Raw genomic sequence first — 27,323 nt, 5'->3', positions numbered from 1 at the left:
TAGAATAGAATGAGCTGGGAAGGGACCTTGGAGGTCTTCTAGTCCAGCCCCCTGCTCAAGTAGGAGAACCTACACCATTTTAGACAAGTGGACTTCAACTCCCAGGATTTCCCCCAGCCAGTCAAAGAGTTGAAGTCCACACCGTTTAAAGTTGCCAAGCTGAAAAAAAACATCTAAATTGTCCTAGGACTAAAAATAGTCCATTGGAAAGCGAGTTCAGCTCATTCCATCTATAGGAACTTGTGCAGAGTCTGCAACATTTACATGTTTTCCACTTTCTTTTGTTTGACGTCTGGGAGGCTTTGAATGTAAAATGATGCTGTTCACCTAACAGGCACAAATTTGCATTTTCCCCCAGGAAGGGGTGGGATTATTTGCATGGTTTTCCATTGCCCTGCCAGGTGAGGGAGGGCAGCAAGAGGAGGAACAGGACGAACTGAGCAAAGGGGTTGCAATCCCTTCAGCGTTGCCCTTAATGAGAATTGGGATGGTTTTTGATGGTAGGTGAGAATGACCTTGGAGACAGGAGGAAGCGCTGCAGACTAGGCAGTGGGTAGAGAAGAGGCAGCTGAGCCCACTGGAGGAAAAGAGGTGTGGGAAGCATCTCAGAAGGGACCCTCCCTGCTTTTCCATTGAGTAAAAGGAAAGGAAAGGAGAAATATTTGCAGAGTTGCAAGATTCGGTTAATGAAACCTGGCAGTTAAGATGATGAGACTTGGCCAGAAATTGCCAAGCATCCACTGTTGATTCTCTTTCGCATCCTGGTACAACGGTGGAAGGTTCCAAGCCAGAGTCAAAGCAGCAATATAGTGTTCAGATGCCCCCATCTAGAGGATGTGACCCCCAAAAGGAAGATAGCAGCTGTGATGCTGAGGATGAAGGACAGCTTAGTGCAGGATTTATGAATGTTGGCTAATTGAAGATGCATGGACTTCAACTCTCAGAATTCCCCACCTCCCTTCCTTCTTTCTTCCCTCCCTCTTTCCCTCCCTTTTCTTCATTCCTTCCTTCTTTCCCTCCTTCCCTCCCTTCTTTCTCTTTCTTTACAATACAATACAATAGTAGAGTTGGAAGGGACCTTGGAGGTCTTCTAGTCCAACCCCCTGCCTAGGCAGGAAACCCTATACCGTTCCAGACAAATGGCTATCCAACATCTTCTTAAAGACTTCCAGTGTTGGGGCATTCACAACTTCTGGAGGCAACTTCTGTTCCACTGATTAATTGTTCTCACTGTCAGGAAGTTTCTCCTCAGTTCTAAGTTGCTTCTCTCCTTGATTAGTTTCCACCCATTGCTTCTTGTTCTACCCTCAGGTGCCTTGGAGAATAGTTTGACTCCCTCTTCTTTGGGGCAGCCCCTGAGATATTGGAACACTGCTATCATGTCTCCCCTAGTCCTTCTTTTCATTAAACTAAACTAAACATACCCAGTTCCTGCAACCGTTCTTCATATGTTTTAGTCTCCAGGCCTTTGTTTCTTTCCTTCCTCCCTCCTTTCCTTTCCTGCTGTCCTCCCTCTCCCCCGTCCTTCTTTCCTCCTTTCCTTCCTTCCTTCCTCCTTTCCTTCCTTCCCTTCTTCCCCTTTTCTTTTCTTTCCCTCTTCCCTTTCCTTCTTTCCCTCCTCCCTTCCCTTCCCTTTCCAATTTCTACCTGATATACAGGACAAACCAGTGGTGGGATTTAAATCATTTAACCACCGGTTCTCTACCCTAATGATTACTTCCAGCAACCAGTTCGCCTAACTGCTCAGAAAGTTAACAACCGGTTCTCCCAAAGTGGGGCGAACTGGCTGAATCCCGCCACTGGGACAAATCCACCCTATGGCTAAAGCCTGTTAATGGCCATAACCACACACCCAAAGCAGAATTAATCCCCATCAGTCTCTGATTGAGGGGAAAGGGATGCTTCCTTTTAGGGCAGTTTGGGGCAGGCCAGGTTCTCTTGTCTGGTCTCAAGCCAAGGACATCTGATCTGATGAATGGTGTCAGCCATCCACAAAGGCCGGTGAAGCACAATAAGCAAATGAGTGTTCTGGGAAGCTGTAAAAAAAAAAAAGAAGAAGAAGAAGATACATATATATTTGGTTCCCTGGGGATATTCTGCATCTCTTCTTGGAAGGCAGGATGCAGAATCACCTGGTGGGAGCCCCCTCCTCAGGAAGGGACCGGCAGCCTTCAGAGATGCTGAAGGACCTGATCTTAAGATGGTTCCTGGAGACCCAGGTTGCTCTTCTGTTGCAAGACGGCCAGTTGCCAGACTGGTTCCATGGATTCCTCAGCAGACAGTAAGCGGACGACCCCTTTTCTGATCGAGAGAAAGCAGAATTTCCCTCTTCTGGAAGAGGAGAGGTGGCTTGGAAGCCACGTGTATTTTAAGATTATGGAAGGTCTACTCTTGTAGAACTAGTACATCATTGCCAGCTATTTTTTAAAAACTTTTTTTGTGTTGATCTTTAGAACGTCTTCATCACAGCTATATTTAAAATGTGAATCTTTTGTCAAAATTCCTCTCCTGTCTCAGGGAAACCGAGATGCTGCTGGAAAACAGAGAATTTGGGTGCTTCCTGATCAGGCTGAACGAAAAAGCCTTCGGCTACATCCTCTCCTACCGGTAAGTCCTGGCACATTCCCTTCCCCCACAGGTGAGAAATGTCACCGTTCGTGGTGTGAGTTTTCTTTTCCCAAATCCCCGTTGGGTTTGGTCTCTTTCTCTACACACCCCGGCGCTCTGAATTCAGTCCTTGAGAGGCCGCGAGGATCGACTGTGGGGGCTTTCTCCAGATCAGTCTTTCAGCCTTTGGCGGGGTGGCAAAGAAGGCAAGCAGGATCTCAGCCAGGGGGACCCGGGATTAAACGCTCCGGTGTTGAAGAAAGGAAACAGGGCTGGGCAGATACTAGGTGATCTTTTCTAGAGTGGAAGGAACTAAACTGCATGGGAAGGAAGGGAATGAGGGTTTGCCTACTGGGCTGCGGGAAGGGAGGGAGGGAGGGAGGAAAAAGGGAAGGAAAGGAAAACAGAAAAGGAAGGAAGGAAAAGAAAGAAAGAGAGAGAGAGATGGAGGGAGGGTGGGAGGAAAAGGGGAAGGAAAGGAAAACAGGAAAGAAAGAAAAAGGAAGGAAGAAAAAGAAAGAAAGAAGAAAGAGGGAGGGAGGGAGGGAGAAAAGGGGAGGAAAACAGGAAAGAAAGAAAGAAAGAAAGAAAAAGGAAGGAAGAAAAAGAAAGAAAGAAAGAAAGAAAGAAAGAAAGAAAGGGAAGGGAGGGAGGAAAAAGGGAGGGGAAGGAAAACAGGAAAGAAAGAAAGAAAGAAAGAAAGAAAGAAAGAAAGAAAGAAAGAAAGAAAGAGGAAGGAAGAGAAAGGAAGGAAGGAAGACGGAGGGAGGGAAGGAGGGAAGGAGATTAAGGACTGATAGACAAATGAAGTATTGCGGCCACAAGAGATCAAACTGCTAGTAGCAACTGAACAGAATCTATGATCCAAAGCAACCTTCACAATAAAATATATTACCAGCAGGAAACTTTCATTTCTGGCTTCACTACATCTCTAGAAGCCACAGGTTGGTGCCAAATGTAGCCCAGGGTGCCAAACTCAGCTTGTTCATGCCAGGACAAAACCGTCATGGCATGAGGCTCTAAACTGCCCAGTTCAGCGGTTGAATTTGCAATCCCTTTGAGAATTCAGGAGGAGAGGCAGGAGGAAGAGCCGCTGGGCTGTCCTCCCTCTGTCTCTGTCTCTGTCTCTCTCTCCCCCTACTCCCCACTCCCCACCCCAACTGGGGCTTCACTTGGCACCTGGGCAGGAGGAGAGAGAGAGGCAAATGAAAGGCGGAACCTAGGCAGACCAGAGAAGGAACAATGCCGCCAACTGGGTGATCTGGAATTAGCTGGAAATTCCGCTTGACTTCCCTGGAGAGTCTATGGGACTCTTTGTTTTCCTTTGGGGAGAGGAGAAAAGAGTCAGGAGAGGCTGCAGGTTGCCCTCACGCCTGCTCCTCCGATGGCCGGCTTTTTGACTTGCAGAGGGAAGGATCGCTGCCGTCATTTTGTCGTCTGCCACCGCAGCGGGCGATACGTTGTCTCCGGAGACACTCAGAAGCATCTGAATTTGGCTGAACTCATCAGCTACTACCAGAGGTCCGAAATTCAGCCATTTGGAGAAAACCTCACATCGGCCTGTCCCAAGGTGGGTCGGATTGCTGAAACCATAGATCCAACCCATTGAGCATACGTAAATTATGATCCTGTTGTTTTGTTGCATTTAGGAGGCACGGTGGTGCAGTGGTTAGAATGCAGTACTGCAGGGCTGCTTCTGCTGACTGCTGGCTGCCTGCAATTTGGCAGTTCAGATCTCACCAGACTCAAGGTTGACTTCCGTCCTTCCGGGGTGGGTCAAATGAGGACCCAGATTGTTGGGGGCAAGAGGCTGACTCTGTAAACCGCTTAGAGAGGGCTGGAAAGCACTGTGAAGCGGTATATAAGTCTTAAGTGCAATTGCTATTTAGCTAAGTGTCCCTGTCTTACCACCCAGCCTGTCCTAAAGGGTTGCACTCAGTAGAAGACCCTCTCTTGAGGCTTCCTAAAACAGCCAGAGATATCCTTCTTTATCCAAGAATGTCAGCATCATTTTAGCATCACGGGGTACAGTGGTACTTCGATACTTATGTTTAATTGGTTCTGAGAGGCGTGATGAAATTTTCTACATGAGGAATAACGTAGTAAGTCACAAGGCAGCCAACACCCAATACTTTCTAGCTTGTGTGTTGAGTACCAAACAAACGATGAGTACTGGGACAAATTTTTCCCATCAAAACACGTTGAGTACCAACTTTGATGAGTTTCAAAGAAAGCAATTGAGTCCCAAAGTACCATTTTAGTTTCCTTAGAGCTAAAATTCATATTTCTGAATTGCTGTTGAGGTACCATAGCTGTAGCTTTCGAGACCTTTCTTTTTAAAGGTTGGGGTGGTATTTTGGGTTCATTTTGGTCTCTGGGCTGCCCAAAGAATTTGAAGTAAGAAGTTATCTAGACCTTACATGCATTTCTAAATTAGTGGTAATGGTCCCGCATGCTGTATCTTCTTCCACGTTCTTCCATTTTCATAGCTGGAGGAGAAAAGCATCTATGATGAAATATCTTCAGACCGAAGTTCCAGAGCAGACGTTCCAATGCTGAGCAGGAACCCATCTGCTGATTCACTGGTTACCCGGAGTCATTTCACCAATCAGCCAGGACATCCAAGGATTCCACTTCAGGAAGAGCAGAAGTCTCTTTCCAAAGAACGTCAAAATTCAAAGGTAGGTTTTAGAAATTGATCTAAACCAGCTTCCTCCAGACTGGTGGGATCCCTGCTTTGCACGCATGGGAGCTGAAAGTTAGAAGGATCCAAGATCTGGATCATATACAAGAATTTTCTTGGGCGGCTCAATTTTGTGCCATAATTAAACTCACCGTGTAACTCCTGGTGAGATCTTCAGAAGAAGTGAAGTTCCGTGGTGGCATTGACCATTGCAAGATACAACATTTTGGGGCATTGATTTAAAATATCCTCAGCCTACTCACTCTACGGAAGCGATAGGAATGCACTTGGTTGTTCTCAACTCAACAATATGGCAGCCTTGAGGAGGCTGCCAAAGGGTGGAGGAAACCATCTTCCGAAGGGGGAGGAATTGGTAGCAATTAATTATGACATCTCTGATGTTCCTTCCTGTTTGAGGTGGTACGTCTTTCAAGACTGGATGCTGAAACTCAGCAACGGGGAAAGTTTATATTCTGTTTCTTCTTTGCTTCTCTATCATGGCAAGTAAGAGTCCACAGTCAGAAGGTTCAGCCAAGAAGTTATAGAGCAAAATGACATTATAGAGCATTGCACACCAGAACAACTAGACACAAGGACAGTTTTTTTCCCACATGCCATCACTCTGCCAAACAACTAATTCCCACAACAGTCAAACTATTTACTAAGACTGTATTACTATTCTTCTTCTCAGCCTTCTTATCACCTATCTCCTTTTCTACTTAGGACTATAACCTTGTGACTTGTATCTTATGATTGGTATTGTTTTATTTAGTTTCCTGGTATGATTTTGATTGCTTATTTCGTATCCTACGAATATCACTACGTGTAGAATCTTATGGTTCATGATGAATGTATTTTTGACTATAAGGATGATTCATCATCATAGTCATATGATGACTATGTAGAAAGAGTGCAGAGAAGAGCAACAAAGATGATTAGGGGACTGGAGGCTAAAACATATGAAATTGAGATGTCTAGTTTAATGAAAAGAAGGACTAGGGGAGACATGATAGCAGTCCTCCAATATCTCAGGGGTTGCCACAAAGAAAAGGCAGTCAAGCTATTATCCAAAGTACCCGAGGGCAGAACAAGAAGCAACGGGTGGAAACTAATCAAGGAGAGAAGCAACCTAGAACTGAGGAGAAATTTCCTGACAGTTAGAACAATTAATCAGTGGAACAGAAGTTGCCTCCAGAGGTTGTGAATGCCCCAACACTGGAAGTCTTTAAGAAGATGTTGGATAGCCATCTGTCTGAAACGGTGTAGGGTTTCCTGCCTAAGCAGGGGGTTGGACTAGAGGACCTCCAGGGTCCCTTCCAACTCTGCTATTCTATTCTATTCATCCCTTATGTCTTTTATGTACACTGAGAGCTTACGCACCGAAGACAAATTCCTTGTGTGTCCAATCACCCTTGGCCAAGAAAGAATTCTAATAAAGGAGGAAGAATTCTAATAAAGGAGCCATTCTCCTCTGCATACTCTCCTTTTTTCCCTTCCTTGCTTTACTCAACACAGGAGGACCCAGAGGCAGCTCCACCTATACCAGACCGGTCCCGCTTGCTGGAGTCCCTGTCTTTGGAGGAAGAAGTTGGAGGTGAAGGAACCATTTATTCAGCTGTGAAGAAGCCTCCTTTAGAACAAAGGAGCTTGGGGAAATCAAAAGAGGGGGGCAGAAATTTTGGGGACACAAAGGCAAAGGAACCTGTAGGAGGACTGGACCAAGGTCATTCCTCTCCTTGCCAAAGGAAAACAGGAAGCATCTTTGGATTGGCCAAGCAATCAGACACACCATTCACCGTAAAAGCCAATCCTACAGAGGCAGCTCAACCAGAAATAATTTACTCTGGGATTGTCTTTGACCAACCCAAAAGCTTTTGGATATCTGCGGAGCCCCACAGTCATCCATCCACCTTTCCATCATCCAAGAAATTAGCCGTTCCTAATTGCCCGCCTTCAAAGTTATCTCCTACGTTGCTGAAGAAATCCAAAAATTCCATGGCATTCCATGTCTCTTCTCTTGGGATCAACGCGAAGTCGGTGGGCAACAAAGAACATGGGCAACTAAACCAACCCAAATCCTTGTTTGAACTTCCAAAGGAACATGTGGATGAGAAGACCTTTCAGCCGAAAAACCAGCCGCCTGCCTTATGGACAGACAACACAGCTAATACTCAGGAATCGTTCAGGTGGGCAAAAAGTATCTTCCATGGCTCAGAAAAGGCTCCCAAGTCTTCCCTGACCAGGTCCAAAGGGTCTTATGATCAAATCTCCACAAAGTTTGGTCAGGTCTCCAAGAGTCAGATCAACCCTGAGAGCCCATATGAAAAAATATCTGATCCTTACTCTCCACGTTCCTCAACCACAAGTCAAGCTGCAACTCTGGAGGATCCCTACGAGCAAATCCCCTACCTGCCAGGGAGAAGAATAGAAGGAAAGGTCACCCAAAAGGTACTTAACCTTGAATGTTCACCCCATGGAAAGGGGAAGTGGCTTACAAACAGGATACGTCGAAGTGGTACAGAATAGGGGCCAATCCTGAGGATGAGTCTTCTTTGGTTTCAGAGAAGTCGGTGAGCAAAGTAGGGGATGATAGTAGGGGATGATGGGTGTAGTCAATTAAAAGGAAAGGTTATCTAGGTTTAACATCCAAAATCCAGGAAGGGAAGGGGAGGGAGGGAGGGAGGGAGGGAGAGAGGGAAGGAAGGAAGGAAGGAAGGAAGGAAGGAAGGAAGGAAGGAAGGAAGGAAGGAAGGAAGGAAGGAAGGAAGGAAGGAAGGAGAGGGAGAGGGAAGGATAGATGGATGGGTCAGTGGATGGATGGATGGATGGAAGGAAGGAAGGGTGAATGGAAGGATGGGTGGGTGGAAGGAAGGTTGGGTGGTGAGTGGGTGGCTGGATGGATGGAAGGGAGGGAGGAAGGGTGAATGGAAAGATGGGTGGGTGGTGAGTGGGTGGATGGATGGAAGGGTGAATGGATGGATGGATGGAAGGAAGGAAGGAAGGAAGGGTGAATGGAAGGATGGGAGGGTGGTGAGTGGGTGGATGGATGGAAGGGTGAATGGATGGATGCATGGATGGATGGAAGGAAGGAAGGAGGGTGAATGGAAGGATGGGTGGGTGGAAGGAAGGGTGGGTGGTGAGTGGGTGGATGGATGGATGGAAGGAAGGAAGGGTGAATGGATGGGTGGATGGATGGACCAACGGAGAGAGAGAGATAAAATCCCCCGAATTTTTGGGGAAAAAACCATACAACATCCAAGCACATGGAGAGCCTTCCAGCCAGTAACCTTCATGGTTTTCACCCAGCCAGGAGTGTCCAGAACTGCATTTTCTGGGAAGGGTCTTTCTGAAACGACCCCCCTGATCCCCCTCCCTCTATTTCCCCCGGCAGAATGAGAAGCCCAGGAGATTCCTCTTCACAGAGAAGAAGGCCAAATCCTGAAGGCACTGATTTAAAGGGGCCTTCCAACAAAAACTCTCTTCCCAAGGCCGCCGCTCAAAGACCAGAGGCAAAGTTGCGATGGAAAACTACCCGCCAGGATGTCTCAGTCCCCCATTTCTGAACGGAAGCCATGCCCGGCCTTTGGGTCACTCCTGCCTGCCTGCCTGCCAGGGCCACCATACACCTTGGCTGCCTCTTGTAGGGAGCTTGGAGGGTGGGTGACTGGGAGTCTTCTCAGAAGGCAAAATAAATCTTGGGGGGGGGTTGACCTTGACTTCCCCCTCTGCACTGTCTGGTTTGCCCTCATCCTCTTCGCCCTGACATTAAAAGGAGATTAATCAGAAGAAAAGCAAAAAGATTTTATTCCGTTTTTTTTTTTAAAAAAGCAAAAAGAAAGAAAAAAATGCTTGCTTTTTTTAAAAAATAAAAACATCCCTAATGGCTCGATTCGTTTCCATCACTGCAGGGTGAACAAAGGGTTATCCGGAAGTCCCATTTTTTTTCCACCCATCCCTTTCATTAGGGAAATTGACTTCCACCTCCTGCTTTTAAGGCTTTCCAAGCAAAGTTAATAATCTCGGTTTATCTACTTCCAAGTAAACGGATGCAAAGTTTGCCTGTTGGCGCAACGGGTTTCTGCCTGGTTAAATCGGAATTTGTTGGGCTTTACAAAATGGAAACAGCCGCTGTTGTTAGTAAAAGTACTCCTTGCCTGGTCCACAAGAATTCCCAGTTGCTAAACAAGTTGGCTGTTGGGTCAATTTTATGACTTTTTTTTGCCACATTTGTTAATAGCACTAGCAACAGCAGACTTATATACCGCTTTATTATGGTGCCTAAGTGGTTTACAGAATCAGCCTCTTGGGTCTTCATTTTATTCCACTCGGAAGGATTGAAAGATGAGTCAACCTTGAGCCAGTGAGATTTGAACTGCTGGCAGTCAGCAGAATTAGCCTGCAATACTGCACCCTAACCACTGCGCCACCATGGCTCTTAAACAAATCAGTTACTAATTGAACCATCTGCTCTTTCCCCCACTGAGTTATCAGAAGCCAGTTAGGAAGGTCGCAAATCTTTACTTGCCTTCATTTGATTTTTGGATCTTAAGTTCGATAAACTAATCTTTGTTTTTTTTTAAAAATATTGTAACACTATAAATATTGTTGTTCTATTGTCATTTGCTACCAGATCCCATAAATAAAGGGGCAGTACCTGGAAATTTTGGGGAGACCAATGAGACCTCCTTTTTTTTTGCCACAGTACTAAACAGATTTAGCAAATTTTGGAAAAATTGTGTGGATCTGAATGGCTCCTTTCTCCCAAAACAAAACAAAAAAAAAACCCTACTGTCTTTCTTGCATGCCATCATCTGGGCTAAAAACCAGCTAATAATAATAATAATGATGATGATAATCGCCACAAAGAAGAAGTTTTTTCTTAGCTCCTCTTCTCTAATTTCTAACTCTTTTTAATCATGATTGTATGACGGTTTGAACCAACGATTGTCTTCTTCCTTTCCTGTTTTCACTGCCTTGCTCCAGGCCTCCCAGAGTCTCTTGCTGTGAGACGGGCGGCCAAATAAATCGGATTAATAAAACAAAACAAAACAAAACAACCAGAGCCTTTCTTTTCAACGGTGAGCTCAAAGAAAACCATCCTCCCTCAGTAAAACCAGCCAACGTTTTAATTCTTGGATAATTTACAGAAGCCACACAATATGTAGCAAAAGCCCTTCCAGGAGATTGTGTGAAAAAATTGTGGCAAGATGTGATTGTCATCATGCTTAGCTTTGATTAGCCGAGGACCCAAACCGAAACAAAATCAAATAAAATACGAAATGCAGCTGGTTTCGGATAGGAGAGAAATCACGGCGGGTCACGCATCCAACGGGAAGGGAAAATTGCCTTAGGCGGCTTCCCCCGGGGTTGGCCTTGGCGAAAGTTGTATGGTTCGTGTTTTGTGTTGTTCCTACTTTTGTTTTCATTCCTTCGTTTTGTTCCTTCGTTGTTGTTGGTTTTTTTGCAATCGTTCAGCTTAATGCAATCAGGATATGAGAGGAGGCCAGAATGCCCACCGAGGATTGTGTGTGTGGTTGTCTCCCTTGTGGGAGAGGCATTGATTTGCTAATGCAAAATCTCTTGGGGGGGCAGGAGGAACGAGGAGGAGGAGGAGGACGTATTTCAAGTTTCATTAAGGAAAAAAGCCTTCACCCAAGGCCTCCTCGGTGGATGAAACGCCTCGTTCTGGGCACTGGGCGGTGTTTTTTTTTTTCCTGCCGCACGAATCCAGCGGGGAAGGGTCTCCTGGTTTTTAAAATCGGGGAACCTCCTTCTCTTGGGAGTTCCAGTGCTTCGGTTGGATCAAGTCCTTTCGGGGAGATTCGACATCTCGGCGAAGTTGCCCTTTTGTCTTCTTTTTGCTTAGAGGGCTAGGAGGACAAGACACGTATAAAAAATGACAGAGAAGTCCACGGACGACTCGGGGGTGGCCCCGTTTTTTAAAAAATCACAGTCCAGCAAGGGGTGTCCCAAGAGGCGACAGGCCTACGTTGTGGGGTGTTGTTGTTGTTGTTGTTTTTTAAAAAAATAAAAACCGAGTTAGCAATAATAATAATAATAATAATCCAGGGATATTCCAAAGATCTTGGGACATGGTCCTTCATCAGCTGGGACAGGATCCTGCGAGACCTTTGCTGCAGCATCCGGGAAAGGAGGAGAAGGAAGCCAGGAAGACGTCAGCCAGCCTGGCTTCCGGTGGCTCAGACCCATGGGTTTCAGATTCGTATGTGGAAGGTGCTGTAAAGGAAACGGGAGGGGAAGGGGGAAGCAGAAAGAGGGAGGGGGGAATGGAGAGAGGGAGGGAGGGAGGGAGGGAGGGAGGGAGGGAGGAAGGAAGGAAGGAAGGAAGGAAGGAAGGAAGGAAGGAAGGAAGGAAGGAAGGAAGGAAGGTGTCGAAAAGGAAGGAAAGAAGGCAGAAGTAAGAGAGGGAGGGGAGATAGGGAGAAAGAAAGGAAAGAAGGGAGGGAGGGAGAATGGAGAGAGAGAGGAAGGAAGGAGGGAGGGAGGGAAGAAAGGAAAAAAGATGGAAGGAAGGAAGGAGGGAAAGAGAAGGAAAGAGAAGCAACACAATATGAGAGCAGAGAAGTTGAGATCCACACACCTTAAAAGTTGCTAAGCTTGAGAAAGAAACCCTGGTCTAGACTGACAAAATTGCACCAAAGCACAACATTTCATACCAAGCAAAGTTGGCATCTTGCCCAGACCTCACTTCTTCAACCCACCTTCAAACGGGGTGTGGAGTGAACTTACCTCTCTCAATCTCCCACTATCCTGCAGACCTCTGTGTTTGTGTGTGTGTGTGTGTGTGTGTGTGTGTGTGTGAACGTTTCAGCTTCCCCCATGATTGATATAAAACCATTTCCTGCGAAAACGTAGCCAGCCTCGTCGGGTGGAACACTCCTGCCAGCTGCGAGTGCTAATGGGGCCATTAAAGTGGCTTCAAAACCCTCCCCTTTTTTTTTTGTCCTTAAAGAGGGAAACGATCCCACGGGGATCCCATGCTCAGAATCCGTAAAGTGCTTCTGCCCTTGCCTGGAAGTTTGGGCCTGTGGGATTTAGCACTGGTGGAAGGTCATTCCACCAAGCAGTTGGGTCAGACGATGGTGGTTCTCAGAACAATCCCCCTTCCCAATGATCTATTATTTCCTTCCAAACCGAGAGGCGAGTTGCCCTCGACCGGAGTCAAGAAAATGCTACCCTCAATTCCCACGGGAGGAAAAGGATCCCCTGGTTGGATGCAGGTTCCCCAAGACCAGCCAAGGCCTCTTCCAGCTCTATTCGGATTGAGCAAAAGCTCCTCAGGTAGCATAGCCAAAGCCCCCCAGATGCTGTGGGGCTTTGGCTAGAGCACTGGAAGTGTTTAAGGAGAGATTGGACGGCCGTCTGCCTGAAACGATACAGGGTTTCCTGCCTGAGCAGAGGGGACCAGACTAGATGACCTACAAGATCCCTTCCAGCTCTGTTAATCTGAATCTGTCTAAGATGATCAAAGGCCTGGAGGCTAAAACGTAGGAAGAACTGGGCCTGGCTAGTCTAGGGAAGAAAAGGACCAGGGCAGACAGGAATAGCATCTTCCAATATTTGAGGGGCTGCCCCAGAGAGGAGGGGGTCAAGCTATTTTCCAAAGCACCTGAAGGCTAGACAGGGAAGAATGGATGGAAACTGACCAAGGAGAGATTCAACCTGGAAATCAGGAGGAATTTTCTGACGGTGAGAGCAATCAATCAATGGAACAGAAGTTGCCTTCAGAAGTTGTGGGAGCTTCATCCCTGGAGGCTTTCAAGAAGAGACAGGACTGCCACCTGTCAGAAATGATGTAGGGTCTCCTGCTTGGCTGGTGGGGGGAGTGGGGGGTTGGACTAGATGACCTAGTCCAGGAAGGTCCCTTCTCATTCTGTTGATTTGCCTTAAGTCTTCTTCTGACCATCTCCAACCTATTCAAATCTGGCTGCAGGCCTTTAAACCAGAGTTCTTCAGCCTCACCAAGATCTAGTGGACTTCAATTCCCAGAATTCCCCCCACCAACAATACTGGCTTGGGGAATTCTGGGAGTGGAGGTCCACACACTTTTAAAGTTGCCAAGGTTGAGGAGCCTTGGCCGATGTTGGACAGGCTTCTTCTACCTGAGAAAATCTGGAGCTTTGGAAATCATGTTCTCGAAATCCGAGAATCCAAGCTTCCCGTCGCCATCCATGTCTGCTTCCTCGATGACCTTCTCGCACACCAGGCTAACTTCCTCCTCCGTCAGCTCTTCCTTGGTTAGCTTGTTCAGCGTCTGCTCCAGGTCAGATTTGCAAATGAAGTTGTCGGTGTTAAAATCTAGGAAGGAAAAGACAGGAAGGAAAAAGGGTGGTCAGGTTGTTCTCTTTGCCCCCCCCCCTCAACTGGGCTGGGACTACAGATCCCATACCCTGCACTGCGGTCAAGGGGATATGGAGTGACGTGGTTTCTTTTTTTTTAGGGCTTCCTACAAATCTGCACAGAAACAAGTAGATGGGGTAGAATTTTTCTAGTGGGCCAAATATCCAATATTTGAGGAGGTGCCACAGAGAAGAGGGAGTCCAGCTATTCTCCAAGGTACCCGAGGGTAGAACAAGAAGCAATGGGTGGAAACTAATCAAGGAGAGAAGCAACTTAGAACTGAGGAGAAATTTCCTGACAGTGAGAACAATTAATCAGTGGAACAGAAGTTGCCTCCAGAAGTTGTGAATGCCCCAACACTGGAAGTCTTTAAGAAGATGTTGGATAACCATTTGTCTGAAACGGTATTGGGTTTCCTGTCCAGGCAGGGGGTTGGACTAGAAGACCTCCAAGGTCCCTTCCAACTCTGTTATCTATTATTGATTAATGTTTCCCAAACTCCCAAGTGCCAGCAGTCCCAGCAAAAAAATTCTCTTGCGGGATAACAAGTCTGTCCATCCGGGAGATGAGAGCTAGAGTGAGGCTTTGGTAGCAGTGGTGACTCTTCCGTCCCAAGGACCAGCCCATAGATTTCCACTGCTCTCCTCTCCTCTGCCTTCTGTGCATTCGCGCATCAGGCACTGGACCCAGCTGTTCCTCTTCTTCCTCACTAGCCACCTCCAGACCCAGGGGCTGTTGACTCTCCATCTGAGGGCTGACAGACGGCCCGCAACAATATGCGTTGATTTATTTCACGTGGCTTGGATGTCTAAACTTCAACCAACCCCATCCACCCTTCATTCCACTTCTCCTGGTTGGAATCTCCCGAGCATCTGGAGAAGGTGTCTTTCCTCCTTTCCTCTATCCTCAATCATGAATCTAGCAAATGACCAATAGGCTGGTGATTAAAAGGCCAACGCTGAACATTTGTTTTATTGTGCTTCACTCAATAAGCAGAATTACCATCCGTTCTATTTAATTAGAAACCAGCAGAATGACATTTAACAGGTTGCGTATGGACGGTAAATCTGTCGAGGCAGATTTATTGGGAAAAGGTCTGGCATCTGACAGGTCTTTCCTGCCACAAAGGAAATAAATCACATCCTTCCTCTTTTCTTTTTTTTGCAAAGAATTTTGGACCTCGTAGCCCTCCAGAAATGGTGGTGGTGAAAAGCAGACATTAAAAATTAAATTGACGCTGAAGGATGGCTTCGCTGAAGGAGTTTGAGGAGAGGGTGAGCTGGTCATACCAGTAGCTTACTGGAGACAATTAAGAGAAAAAGATTTCCACTTGTGCCATAAAATGCAAACTACTGGACGGGAGATTCACAAAGTCACCTCCAAGAGAAAGGCATGCACTGTGGCTGAGAAATTTTAGCTGCTTCTCAAAAGGATGCTGGACTGGGGGATTCTGGGAGTTGAAGTCCACCCCACCTGAAGTTGCCAAAGTTGAGAAACACTCTTCTAACCTGCTATTATTCCACTCCTTGGCATAAATCTTTAAAAGATTGTAAAGATCTTGCTGAGAATTAGCTGTTTCTCATAAGGCCACGATGGCAAACCAATGGCACCACATGCCAGAGAGGGCATGCAGAGCCTTTTCTATAGGCACACGCGCACCAGCCAGCTGTTCTTTGGATTTTCAGCGCTCTGTTGCACACGTGGATACGCACACACTTTCTGGTTTGGGCACTCAGTACCAAAAAGGTTCGCCATCACGGCCATAGGGATACTGGACGGGGGTTCTAACCCAGAGTTTGCTTCGCTAGCAGCAGTAGCTCTTCCATCCCAAGGACCAGCCCATAGATTTCCACTGCTCTCCTCTCCTCTGCCTTCTGTGCATTCGCCCATCAGGCACTGGACCCAGGTCTTCCTCTTCTTCCTCACTAGCCACCTCCAGACTCCAGACAACTTTAATAGGGGTGGACTTCAACTCCCAGAATTCCCCAGCCAGCTGTTCTACCCACCCTGTTATTTATCTTACCGTAAATCTTAAAGGCATAAATTGCTTTCAGTTCCCGGGGAGCCATTTCACTAAGTACAGAAAACATGTCGACAAAATCATTAAAGCTGAGGCTTCCTTCTGCATCCTCTGAGAAAGAGTGGACGATTCTCTGCCTGAAGGGATTTTCCTGCAGAGAGAGACAACGTTGTTAGCTCCCTCCTTTAAACACAAAAACAAAAAAACTAGCGTAATAGAAATCAGGGGTGTGCATGCTTAAATTCGGAAGACATTATTTAGAAAGCAAAGAAGCAAGAGGCTTTTGAAAGCAGCTGTCTCTTTTTTTTAGGCTACTGCTCGAGTCTGAAGAAATGATTGCAGCTGCTTCCATGAGTCCATTCAAGAAAGCAAAGGGTCCTTAATGTGACTCATCAAAGCAGCTGCATCTTTTTGTACCAATACCCAATCCTTTCCTGGTTTTGCAGCACACAAGCACACATCTTTAAAAAAAGGGGGAGCCAAAAAAGCCAACACAGTTCTAGGCTGCATCAACAGAGGGATAGAATCAAGATCACATGAAGTGTTAATACCACTTTATAATGCCTTGGTAAGGCCACACTTGGAATACGGCATCCAGTTTTGGTCGCCACGATGTAGAAAAAGATGTGGAGACTCTAGAAAGAGTGCAGAGAAGAGCAACAAAGATCATTAGGGGACTGGAGGCTAAAACATATGAAGAACGGTTGCAGGAACTGAGTATGTTTAGCTTAAGAGAAAGAAGGGCTAGAGGAGACATGATAGCAGCCTTCCAATATCTCAGGGGTTGCCACAAAGAAGAGGGAGTCAAGCTATTCTCCAAAGCACCTGAGGGCAGAACAAGAAGCAATGGGTGGAAACTAATCAAGGGGAGAAGCAAGTTAGAACTAAGGAGAAATTTCCTGACAGTTAGAACAATTAACAATCAGTGGAAGGACTTGCCTCCAGAAGTTGGGAATGCTCCAACACTGGAAGTTTTTAAGAAGAGATTGGATAATCCTTTGTCTGAAGTGGTGTAGGGTTTCCTGCCTAAGCAGGGGGTTGGACTAGAAGACCTCCAAGGTCCCTTCCAACTCTATTATTCTATTCTATATTGTACGAGGGAAAACTGTGGGCTAAAAACGCTTAAGAAAGCCAGTGCAAAAAACGGTCCCTTAGAAGGTCATATCAAACAAACAAGCTGGGTGAATTTTTAAAAAAAATTAAATAAAAGAAAGTAACATCAGTTTAAATTTGGACCAGCAAGAAGCTGGGGTTAAAGTTGAGAAATTCAACCCAGTGCCTCAGACGGGGAGCAATGTGTGTGAATGCCTTCCTACAGACATCGTGTCTTCTCTCCCGTCGTTCCCAAAGGAGAACCTGAGAGGAAGCAAAAGATAGATCTGCCCAGAGATATAACATCTCAGGAGCTGAAACAGTCTCTCCCATTTCTGGACTACCCGTCGGTGTCTCTTACAACGGACTGCATTACCACTGGATCCAGTTACTCTGATGGCCGTCTGCAGACGGATCCACTCAACACCTTCGGAAGCAGGGAATGGATTAATATATATATATGTATACCCCTGTGCGTTTCGGCTGGGAAAGGCAGACCCCCCCCCCAGACAAACGCCATCCTTGGACTCCTTTTATTGGATCTACAAGACCCTCTTCCATTTCAATCAAGTGGAACTGATAGAAATGGCAAAGTGGCCATCGGGTCATCAGGAAGAGACACGGATATGCTTTTTTCCCCAAAGTTATAGGATAGGATGGGATGGGATGAAATAGAAATAGAAATAAATAGAAATAGAAAATAATAGAAATAGAAATAATATGAATAGACTAGACTAGAAGAAAATGGAGTGGAGTGGAGTGGAGTGGAGTGGAGTGGAGTGGAGTGGAGTGGAATGGAATAGAATAGAATAGAATAGAATAGAATAGAATAGAATAGAATAGAATAGAATAGAATTCTTTATTGGCCAAAAGTGATTGGACACACAAGGAATTTGTCTTCGGAAGGCTCGGAAAAGGGCTCTGCGTCAGAGGCAGAGAGGGGGCCAGGCCCATCTTGGAGTTATGGGCTGCCTCCGAGAGTCTCCAGAGTCGGACACAAGCAAGGCAGAGGAACAGGCTCCCCCTATTCCCAGTGCACACATGCGCAGAGCTGCCAGAAGGCAAGAACAGTTAAGACAGAAGGGACGACTTGGGGGTAAGGCTTGGAGGTGATTGGCCGCTCCCTTAGGAATAAAGGAGGAACAAAGGCACAGAAGCCTGTGCAGGAAGCAACTTGGTTCATGCTGGTCAGTTTCCCTTCTGAAGCTCCGTTTTGACTTTTTGACTCTTTGCTCCATGTGGCCTTGCCATGCTAACTGCCAATTAGGACTCTGGCAGCGTTTCAAGGAAGATAAAGGTGGTTGCTTATCAGCCTTATCCCGAAGGACTTTGGCAGCCTGCTGTAGGACTCTTTACAAACTATTTTGGACTCATTACGGGCTGTGGATGAATATAATTCACAGCCTTTGAAATAAAAAGAGGGTTTTTGGACCTAATTGTGTGCTTTTTACTGTACAGGAAGCCTCGGTCAGAACAAGACCTGCCTTTTTCCATGTGGACTAGAAGTGTGAACGAGTACAGTGAACTCAATAGCGAAAACCAGCTTGTTCAAAACTTCCTATCACCATTGTATTCTTTATGACCCATTGCTGGGGTCTACTTTTTTTGTTTTCAACTTTGGGAACTTAAAGATGTATGGGCTTCAACTCTCACGCTGACCAGGGAGTTCTGCTTTCCCTCCCAGGAGTTTTCTAGAAGACCTTAGCAATTACATTAATTCTCCTGCTTTTTTAGGGCAACTCAATCCCAAGAATTGGCCTTCTAGCCTCCTGTTCCCTGCTGTTGATCTCTCAGTGTCAATATATGAAGTTACAAGGCTATAGATATAGTGTAAACCAATCCCCCTTAGGGTTGAGAACAGGTCAAAGTCACTTAGGAGCACGGCCAGAGAGAAGCTAGGCCAAGGGTTATCTCACACAAGGGTTCCTCCAGTGTGGAAGAAAGGGAAGTCTAAAACGAGCGCCCCAAAACAAACTAGTCAAATAAAGACCAACAACAACAACAAAAGAATTCAATTATGGAGACTTTGGTGCTTTCTGAGCTTGGTGGTTTTCTTTCAGACATTTCACTAGCCAAATAGGTAACACCATCCGTGTAAATGAATGTGAGGTTTGCTCCCTGTTCACCCTGTTTCCCTGAAAATAAGCCCTCCCTGGATAATAAGCCCAATCAGGCTTTGGGGCGCATGCGCTAAAATAATCCCTCCCCTGAAAATAAGACCTCCCTGAATATATTGCAACACAGCAGCAGACATGAGGGGACCACACTCGCCGCCTCCTGCACCTCAAAAATAATAAGATCTCCCCAAAATTAAAGCCAAGTGCTTATTTTGGGGGTCAAAAGAAAATCAGACCCTGTCTTTATTTTCAGGGAAATACGGTGTATACATATAGTAATTTCCCCTGTCCATGTTGGTGGGGTGTGGTTTTCCCCTTGGTAATTGGTTAGGATATTGTTTTCTGATCAATTATTTGTCTGGTGTTAATTCCTGCTTATCTAGGCGCTGGTTACTGCAGACAATATATTCTGGCTTTTTTCTTTCCCTTCTTAGCTGTTTTATTAGCTCTTTTCAATGGCATGTAAATGTGATTTATCTCTATGTGTGGATGGCTGATGGACCTTCTTCTACTGGGAGAATTCAATTAGCCAAAAAGAAAAGAAAAATCAATACTCTACTGAAAAAGAGATATGCAACGTTCTTGCCGGGCAATAAAAGCTGATGATTGAGGGCAAATGGTTCAGCATGAAATCTATTCATGCTCATTATTGTGGTCTGTTCCCATCCTCATTTGCTTTGCAAAGGCAGAGAAAGGAAGAAAAAATTGAGCTTATCAGTACCACGGCCGTCCGTATAGAATGCAATCCATGCAGATGTTTAAGAGCCCCATCCTCTCAATGCCGAAGTCTTAACGGGATAATTTTAAATCTTTAAAACAAGAGGCTAGACTTTTGCAGCTACATCTGTAAAACCTGCAGATTTTACAGCCTTCTCTGCCTCCCGCCTCCCCCAGAGATTTTACAGGCTGCCTGCTGGAAAATATCAGCCAAAATAAGGCTGAACTCACTCGCTCTGCCTCACCTTTAATTCCGGCATGTTTTCTATGAGCTGCAGAGGGAGTTTAACATCTGGATTCTTGGTATAATCCATGGGAACCATGTTTGGTGCCAGTTCTTGATAACGGGCATGCAACCTGTAAGGAAACAGACACAGTTAAGGACCAAGAAAATAGCCCTTAGGCAAGATTTGTCTGCCAGCTTCAAGGAGAGTCATCAGGCGTCCCATGGGTTGATTTTTTGGTCCTCTGGTCACCCCATGGAGATCTGCCACCAAAACTTTTCAGAATGTTCTAACCAAGAGCAGGAAGCCAATTCCTGGTCCCGGCAAAAGCCCCTTTTATTAATTGACTGTGAATTCCACTCATTCACACCCAGCAAAGTCTTTCGAGGGAGGATTTACAGTCACAGACCTTCTCTGGCTTGGAGAGCTGCCAGGCCGATCTCTGCAAAACCTGGCAAGGAGTCTCGGAGAGTCATGAACCAATGAAGGGAACTAATGGTCTCCTGCAAACTCCACTCCCCTGTCGCTCCTCTTTTATTCCCTCTGGGAGGGGCCATTCATCATCCACCTGTGGCCTTACTCCCAAGTTGACCCGTTCCTCAGCTGTTCCCTTCATCTGGCAACTCTGTACATGCACACACTGGGAACAGGCTCCAGCTGTTCTTCTGCCTCACTGATGTCTGACTCTGAAGGCAGCTGATAACTGTCAGACGGCCCTGGCCCCCTCTCTGCCTCTGACACAGAGCCCTCATCAGAGCCTTTCCCAGTCTCCAGGACTGGCCCAGGTTCCTCCCCAACCCTCCTCACTGTCCAAATCTGCTGCCAGCACTGCCAGCTGCTGGCAGGCCACAACAGAGAATTGCTGCGATTTCCCCACCAGGTTAATGGGATGCTCAGGCCCTCAAACAGGCTTCACGTGAAACTAAGTCTCGGATTCTCCTTTTCAAACAAGAGAAGAATTTTTCTAGGAAACCAAGAAAATGAACCTCAGTGGTACAGAAGTCGCAAACTCTGCCGTCCCTAGATGTGGGACCCCCTGTAGCCTGGGAGGCCAGGAAAAAAAAAAACAACCCTACATTTTGGGGGAATTGCTGACCACGAGACTTGAAGTCCAAGAAATAAGGTCAGATTGCAGGGAGATGAACTCTCCTGGTGTTGATGATTCTAAGCTCCCAGCCTCGCCCAGTTCAAAGTTTTGCCCAGGAAGACATCATAAAAAGTTGCTTGGATGCGAAAAACCTGGGCAAAAACATCCGCCTTCTTTTCCCATCCCGCCTTCCGCTGACACATTTTGTTCTCTTAAAAAGCAACCCTCTCTGAAAGGACTCCGAGTCCTGCAGCCTTGGCTGGACCAGCATAAATTATGCTCCTCTCTGGTTTTACCTTTCAGGTACACTGCACACAGCAGGGACAACTCTGCTACGGGGAGCAAAGAGAGAGAGAGAGAGAATATTTTGGATTCCTAAAGAGAGCTTACTCTGGACAACCCGTTATTAGGAGAACGTTGTCCCGTGAATTCAAACCAACGCCAATGGACTTTTGGCTTTGAGCTGAGATGATGAGTTTGGAAGAGGATAATGATTTTCTCAAGACAAACAGAAAGAATAGCTTTAGTTCGTTCAGCCTGGAGATTGTTGTCTTCTTCCAACACATTAAAAAAAATGGTCTTGTTCTAGGACGCAGCATAATTTTTTTAGCTAGATTGTAATTAGTCACAATCCTATGTGGAATTTAAAGGTAAATTCCCCTTGCACATATGTGCTAGTCATTCCTGACTCTAGGGGGCGGTGCTCATCTCCGTTTCAAAGCCGAAGAGCCAGCACTGTCTGAAGACGTCTCTGTGGTCATGTGGCCAGCATGACTCAATGCCGAAGGCGCAATGAACGCTGTTACCCTCCCACCAAAGGTGGTTCCTATTTTTCTACTTGCATTTTTGATGTGCTTTCGAACTGCTCGGTTGGCAGAAGCTGGGACACATCACGGGAGCTCACTCCGTTATGCGGCACTAGGGGTTCGAACCGCAACTGCCGACCTTTCTGATCGAAAAGCTCAGCCTCTTAGCCACTGAGCCACCGCATCCCTTAATAATGGACAGTGGTGACATGTGTTGCTTTGTTTTTAATCCATGTCCCAAATGGTTTGTTGAGTGTGCCAACAACTCACAAGGCCTGTGACTTTATCAGAACTTGGAAGGAAGAAGCACAACAGAGCTCCGAAAAACACCCATTCATTTGTGGTTCACGTGTGGAAGAGTCACCCGTATACCCTTTACCTTCAAGGTAGAAAGGCTTCTCTAATTCCTTGCCCCCCCCCCCGCCCCCCAAGGAAGGACCTGAGCAACATCTGGTGCCTCTCCCCGGACAAACCTGAAGGGTGGAACAAGGTGTGTGTTCTGCTTACCTGAGGATCTCCTTTCGTGTGAAGAAGGTGCAATCCTGCATGAGAAAGGAAAGAAAAAAGGGGGCATTGCAGGGGACCTGCAGAGGAGAAGACCTCTTCATGTTCCGCAGAGGAGAAAGCCTCTGGCATAAAGCCCCCTGCTTAACCAAGGGGTTGGACTGGAAGAGTGTTCAGTTGTTAAGAAGGGTTCTTTTCCTGCCTACGGAGTGGCTGATGGGCTCAAGTCTCTCCAGGTAGGACTGGGTGGCCGAATAAGGTTACAGAGAACGCAGGGAGACGCTTTCTCTCATCCTTCTAGAGAGGAAAGAATAACAGAATAAGCGAGTTGGGAGGGACCCTTGGAGGCCTGCTAGTCCAGCCCCCTGCTCAAGCAGGAGACACTTTCAGGATAACAGAATAGAGTTGGAAGGGACCCTCGGAGGTCTTCTAGCCCAACCCCCCGCTCAAGCAGGAGACCCTGTATCATTCCATACAAATAGTTGTCAAATCTCTTCTTAAAATCTTCCAGTGTTGGAGCATTCACAACTTCTGGTGGCAAGCAGTTCCACTGATTAATTGTTCTCACTGTCAGGAAGTTTCTCCTTAGTTCTGGGTTGGTTCTTCCCTAAGCTCAGTTTCCAGCTTCTTCAACGGGGCTTTGGAGAATAGGTTGACCCCCCCCCTCCTCTCTTCTTCGGGGCAACCCCCAAAATATTGAAACCCTGCAAGAGAAACAAGCTAGGATCCTTCCCTGAATTTGCACCATATTTACTACTTGGTGGGGAGGAAAGTGTCGGTGGCCCTTGGCAAAAGGCTGGCAGGGGAAACAAAGAAATGCTAGTTAATCACACATGCACACACACACACACACACACACACACACACACACACAGAGCTTTCTTTCTTTCCTGGTGTAATTCTATCAGCCAGGATCGGTAGCCAAGATCGTTACTTAACCAGAAGCGAAGTCCGAAACTGGGCAAGGTAACCCAAACTTCCAAGGGGGAAGGAAAAACTCTGCCCTCCCACCCAGCGTCCAGTTTCCAAGCTCCATTAAGCTGAAAGCCTTTTCGGTTTTCCAGAGCCAAATCTTGGAGGCCAGCACTGTATTCGGCAACCTCGGCTATGCCTGTACATGGAGGCTCCACGGTTAGCCCCGTTCGGCTGGGGAAGGATTTGAAAGCAAAACCGTTTATTGTGGGCTAATGGCTTCAGATCGTTCAGAGGGGAAATGGCCTTCGACTTCAGTTTGCTTTCAAGCCAAATTAGCATCATTATTCAGAGAGAGGGGGGGAGGGAGGGAGGGAAGGTGAGAGAGAGAGAATAAACTAATAAACTAAACCTAAAACCAAACTAAAACTAAACTAAAACTAAACTAAAACTAAACTAAAACTAAACTAAAACTAAAACTAAACTAAAACTAAACTAAAACTAAACTAAAACTAAACTAAAACTAAACTAAAACTAAACTAATAAAATAAAATACCTCAAAGGTTGGCAGAAGGGTTTAATTCTTCTTCAGAATTAAAAGGAGCCACGTTTTCTGTGATTTACACATGCGTCTGCTCAGTCTCTATCCAACTGAGTTATGTATTATCATTATTATTTTCTTTTTACAGTAGGATCGTGGCTTTGTATAAATGGTCAGCCAGAAAGACCAAAACTGAGACTGATGAAAAGTGAATTATCCTCTAAGAAAATGAGAACCTGATGAAATAGAAAGGAGAAATCTTCTGAAAAATCCCATTTCTCTTCAGAAGAGTTCCTTCCACGATAGCGTTTTTTCTTTTTCAACCACGAGAATCCATTCCTTTCTTCTTTCCACTTGATGGAAATGGCCGTTTAAGTAAGATCCATTTCTGATGCTTACATGGCCGCCCCCGTTCTCCCCCCCTCCTTTATCTATCTTTGTGTAAAGTTTTACTGGGTCTGACATGATGCCCTTCATAATGAAATAATTTCCGATGAGATCATGCAGGTTAAACGCCGTACAGATAAAATAATTCCAAGGTCCCTTCCAACTCTGTTCTTCTATTCTATATTACTCTATTCTACTCTATTCTATTCAACCCTGAGAGGTTTCCATGCATTTAAAAAAAACAACAATCCACTTCATTGCAACGTTTCCCTAAACCGACATAACCATGGAGGCCGTTTTGCTTTAAAATTGTGGATTTGAACCTCGGGAATTGAATTCTCCAACTTGCAAGGGTGTCGCTTGCCCTCCTTTTGAACCTTCCGGACGGGAAGAAGGAGTCCACGCCAATTCCTGTTCCCTTAGGAAGGCTCCAAAAGGAAGTCAGGGAAGGCAGTTATGCAGGCGTTGGCCACGGCACAAGGACCAGTTCCATCATTTTCATTGACTGGCTGGAACAGGAGAACGAAGCAAAACAGAACTTCCCATGATCCTTCCCAGTCCAGGCCATCTAACCTGGGCCAGCCTAGGTTATTGTGTTGGAAAATCGGCTCCTATTTAACGTTGGCCAGTAGAACAGGTGATGGGAGTGGAGATTCCCACTTTCCAGTTTCCACTGGAGCTCTCGTGATGGGAGTGGACCGATCCTCTGACTGGGATGTTCCTGAGGATCACCAGGGGAAAGCATGGACCATTCGGATGTCCAGCAGGGTCAATTGGGGGGCCTGATTCATACCCTCCACGGTTTCGCCCTTGCAGGTTGGCACATCGGTTTGAAAAGGGGCATTCCGAGGCAACGAAGCCCATCCAAGAGGTATGTGGGCAGCAGATTCCCTGGCACAGATAGGAGGGTGTCTTTATGGCAGGACTGGTACAAAGCCCAGGAGGCGTTCTGGGCACTCGCTGCTTCGCCCGCCACACCTGTCATCCAAAGCAGGGGCGTGCAACCTTGGCAACCTGAAGGTTTATGAGCTCCCAGAATTCCCCAGCCAGCACAGCGTGGAGACTTATGGAGTTCAACGCCCAGAATTCCCTGGGATCTGGGAAAATTGACAAGGTTCGACAGCCTGATTGGAAAGCTTCGGGGTTTCACTCAACAGACCTTGGGCTTTCCAAGGAGGGCCAACTGCCCCAAACGTTATCTATCTATCTATTTATCTATCTATTTATCTATCTATTTATCTATCTATCTATCTATCTATCTATCATCTATCTATCTATCTATCTATCTATCTATCTATCATCTATCTCCCACTCCTCTATCTCTCCAGCCCTCTCTCACCCCCTCTCCAACTCTCTCCTTCTCTCTCCTATCTCTCCCCTTCTCCCATTCCCACTACCTCTCCATTTCTCCCTTCTCTCTCCCCTGCTCTATCTCTCTCTCTCCCTCACCCTCACTCTCTTTCTCCCTCTCTCGTCTCTCCTATTTCTCCCCCTCTCCCTCTCTCCCATTCCCTTTCCATTTCTCCCTTCTCTCCTCCTCCTCCTCCTCCTCCTCCATCTCTCTCCCTTCTCTCTCTCCCTCTCTGTCTCTCCCCCCCATCCTGGAAAACTGCCTCTCAGCCCAGCCTGACCCCCAAGGCCAGATGGAAGGAGGGGCCCCGTCGCAAGGAAGCCTCCTAACCAAGCATCCAAGCTTAGAGAAAGGCGACTCTCCCCCTCCCCCCCCCCAGGAAAGAGAAGATGCTGCCTGGGGTTTTGGGGAGACCCACCAGCCTTCAAGGCCGCCAGAGAGCCTCATGCTCCCCCTCCACCCCGAGCATCCCCAAGCCCAGCCCAGCCTCACCTGATAGGCATCTAATTGTTCATCCGTAAAGATGGTTTGCTTATTCCCCATTTTCGAAGGAGGCACCTTCCTGCGTCCAGAGGCGTCCCATGCCAAGATTTAGGGCCTGGGGGTCTTGCTGGCATGGAGACCAAGCAGGCGACGTGACCGGATCGAGAAGAAAAGAGGGGAAGGGTGGGGGGGAAGAATCTCACACCTGCATCAAAAGACTCGCGGTGCCCGTTCTCCCTGCAGAGGAGTGGGGCTTAAACTCCCCCATGAAGATCAGGCCCAGAGGAGGCGCTTTGGGCTCCCTCTTTCGTCCCTGGGGGGGCAGCAGGAGGGCTCTGCTGGAGGCAGACAATCGGAGGAGACGCCTCCCAGGTCTGGAGAAACCATCTCGGCTGCCTCCGATCTCAAAGGCACGGAGAGAAAAGCGCTCTCTCCATCGTGCGCTGCGCGGCTTCGGCCACACGGTGGCAGCACTTCGTCTCGGGTTTTTTTAATGGCCGAAAGCCAGCAAATAGATTCCATACAGATGAGCAGAGTTGGAAGAGGGAGCTTGTAGGTCATCTAGTCCAACCCCCATGCCCGAGCAGGAGACCCTAACACCATTTCTTACAGAGGGCAGCCCAGTCTCTTCTTGAAAGCCTCCAGGAATGAAGCTCTCACAAGATAAATGTCCTTGCCCGGATTTATTCATGCTTCTCCTTGATCTGCCCACTGACCAAAATAAGAATGATCCATCTGTACTATAGAGAAGGAGAGCAGAGGATGAGAAGAACAGACAGCAAAATAACAGAGTGGGAAGGGACCTTGGAGGTCGTCTAGTCCAACCCCTCTGCTCAGGCAGGAAACCCTGTATGTTACAAACTGTTATCCAATCTCTTCTTAAACACTTCCAGTGTTGGAGCATCCACAACATCTGGGGCTTTGGCTATATTTCCTGAAGAGCTTTTGCTCAATCCGAATAGAGCTGGAAGGGACCCTGGAGATCATCTAGTCCAACCCCCTGCTCAAGGAGCAGATCCCACCCCATTCCAGACAAGTGGCAGTCCAGCCTCTTCTTAAAAATCTCCCATGTTGGAGCACCCACAACTTCTGAAGGAAAACCATTCCATTGGTTGATTGTTCTCTCTGTCAGGAAATTTCTCCTTAGTTCTAGGTTGCTTCTCTCCTTTAATTAGTTAAGATTTAACTAATTAAACTTTAGGAAGGCAACAGAAACACCACTTGGGAATGTATGTACTTTGGGGGTAATAGTCCTTTCAAAATGCAAATTACATTTGAAATAAATGGCTACTTAATTCCTATATAAGCATGAAATCATTTGTTACTTTTGTTGTAAACCACATTGTGTATTTCCCAAAGCACCCAAAGGCCAGACAAGGAACAATGGGTGGAAACTGACCAAGAAGAGATTCAACCTGGAAATAAGGAGGA

The 27,323-nt window shown here is 46.7% G+C and overlaps 2 protein-coding genes across 4 annotated transcripts; one reads left to right on the top strand and one right to left on the bottom strand.

The window, feature by feature from the left end:
• The first annotated feature begins 426 nt into the window (after positions 1-426).
• On the top strand, positions 427-11,304 carry SH2D7 (SH2 domain containing 7). Of its 2 annotated transcripts, none has more exons than XR_014176356.1 (6): positions 427-500; positions 2,120-2,281; positions 2,518-2,607; positions 4,015-4,177; positions 5,097-7,738; positions 8,682-11,304. XR_014176356.1 is itself a non-coding variant. In XM_081964765.1 (6 exons), exons 2-6 carry the CDS (start codon positions 2,121-2,123, stop codon positions 8,730-8,732), a joined length of 657 nt encoding a protein of 218 aa, XP_081820891.1. In that variant the 5' UTR covers positions 427-500; position 2,120; the 3' UTR covers positions 8,733-11,304. The 2 variants fall into 2 exon arrangements, 1 of the variants encoding a protein (XP_081820891.1); XM_081964765.1 differs by having other exon boundaries at positions 5,097-5,288.
• CIB2 (calcium and integrin binding family member 2) lies at positions 10,388-26,739 on the bottom strand. Of its 2 annotated transcripts, none has more exons than XM_081964766.1 (6): positions 26,098-26,739; positions 22,222-22,256; positions 19,843-19,954; positions 15,675-15,822; positions 13,414-13,609; positions 10,388-11,527 (listed from the first exon to the last, which is right to left on the bottom strand). In XM_081964766.1, the coding sequence occupies exons 1-6, from the start codon at positions 26,158-26,160 to the stop codon at positions 11,506-11,508; spliced, it is 576 nt and encodes a 191-aa protein (XP_081820892.1). In that variant the 5' UTR covers positions 26,161-26,739; the 3' UTR covers positions 10,388-11,505. The 2 variants fall into 2 exon arrangements, with proteins under 2 accessions (XP_081820892.1, XP_081820893.1); XM_081964767.1 differs by lacking the exon at positions 26,098-26,739 and adding an exon at positions 25,902-26,074 and having other exon boundaries at positions 10,392-11,527.
• Positions 26,740-27,323: the final 584 nt, after the last annotated feature.

The sequence above is a fragment of the Natrix helvetica genome (assembly GCF_964273705.1).
Source record: "Natrix helvetica genome assembly, chromosome: 12".
Lineage (NCBI taxonomy): Eukaryota > Metazoa > Chordata > Lepidosauria > Squamata > Natricidae > Natrix > Natrix helvetica.
Note: the sequence above shows the minus strand (reverse complement) of the source record. Positions and strands in the feature narration are given on the sequence as shown.

Bases quoted from the DNA above. Each gene is read 5' to 3' on its own strand.
- SH2D7 (XM_081964765.1), top strand. From the start codon at position 2,121: ATGCAGAATCACCTGGTGGGAGCCCCCTCCTCAGGAAGGGACCGGCAG. The intron at 2,282-2,517 runs GTAAGCGGACGA...CTCCTGTCTCAG, and splicing joins CATGGATTCCTCAGCAGACA to GGAAACCGAGATGCTGCTGG. The intron at 4,178-5,096 runs GTGGGTCGGATT...CCATTTTCATAG, and splicing joins TCACATCGGCCTGTCCCAAG to CTGGAGGAGAAAAGCATCTA.
- CIB2 (XM_081964766.1), bottom strand. From the start codon at position 26,160: ATGGGGGAGTTTAAGCCCCACTCCTCTGCAGGGAGAACGGGCACCGCG. The intron at 19,955-22,221 runs GTAAGCAGAACA...GTTTCCTTACAG, and splicing joins ACACGAAAGGAGATCCTCAG to GTTGCATGCCCGTTATCAAG. The intron at 11,528-13,413 runs GTAGAAGAAGCC...TTTCCTTTACAG, and splicing joins AAAGCTCCAGATTTTCTCAG to CACCTTCCACATACGAATCT.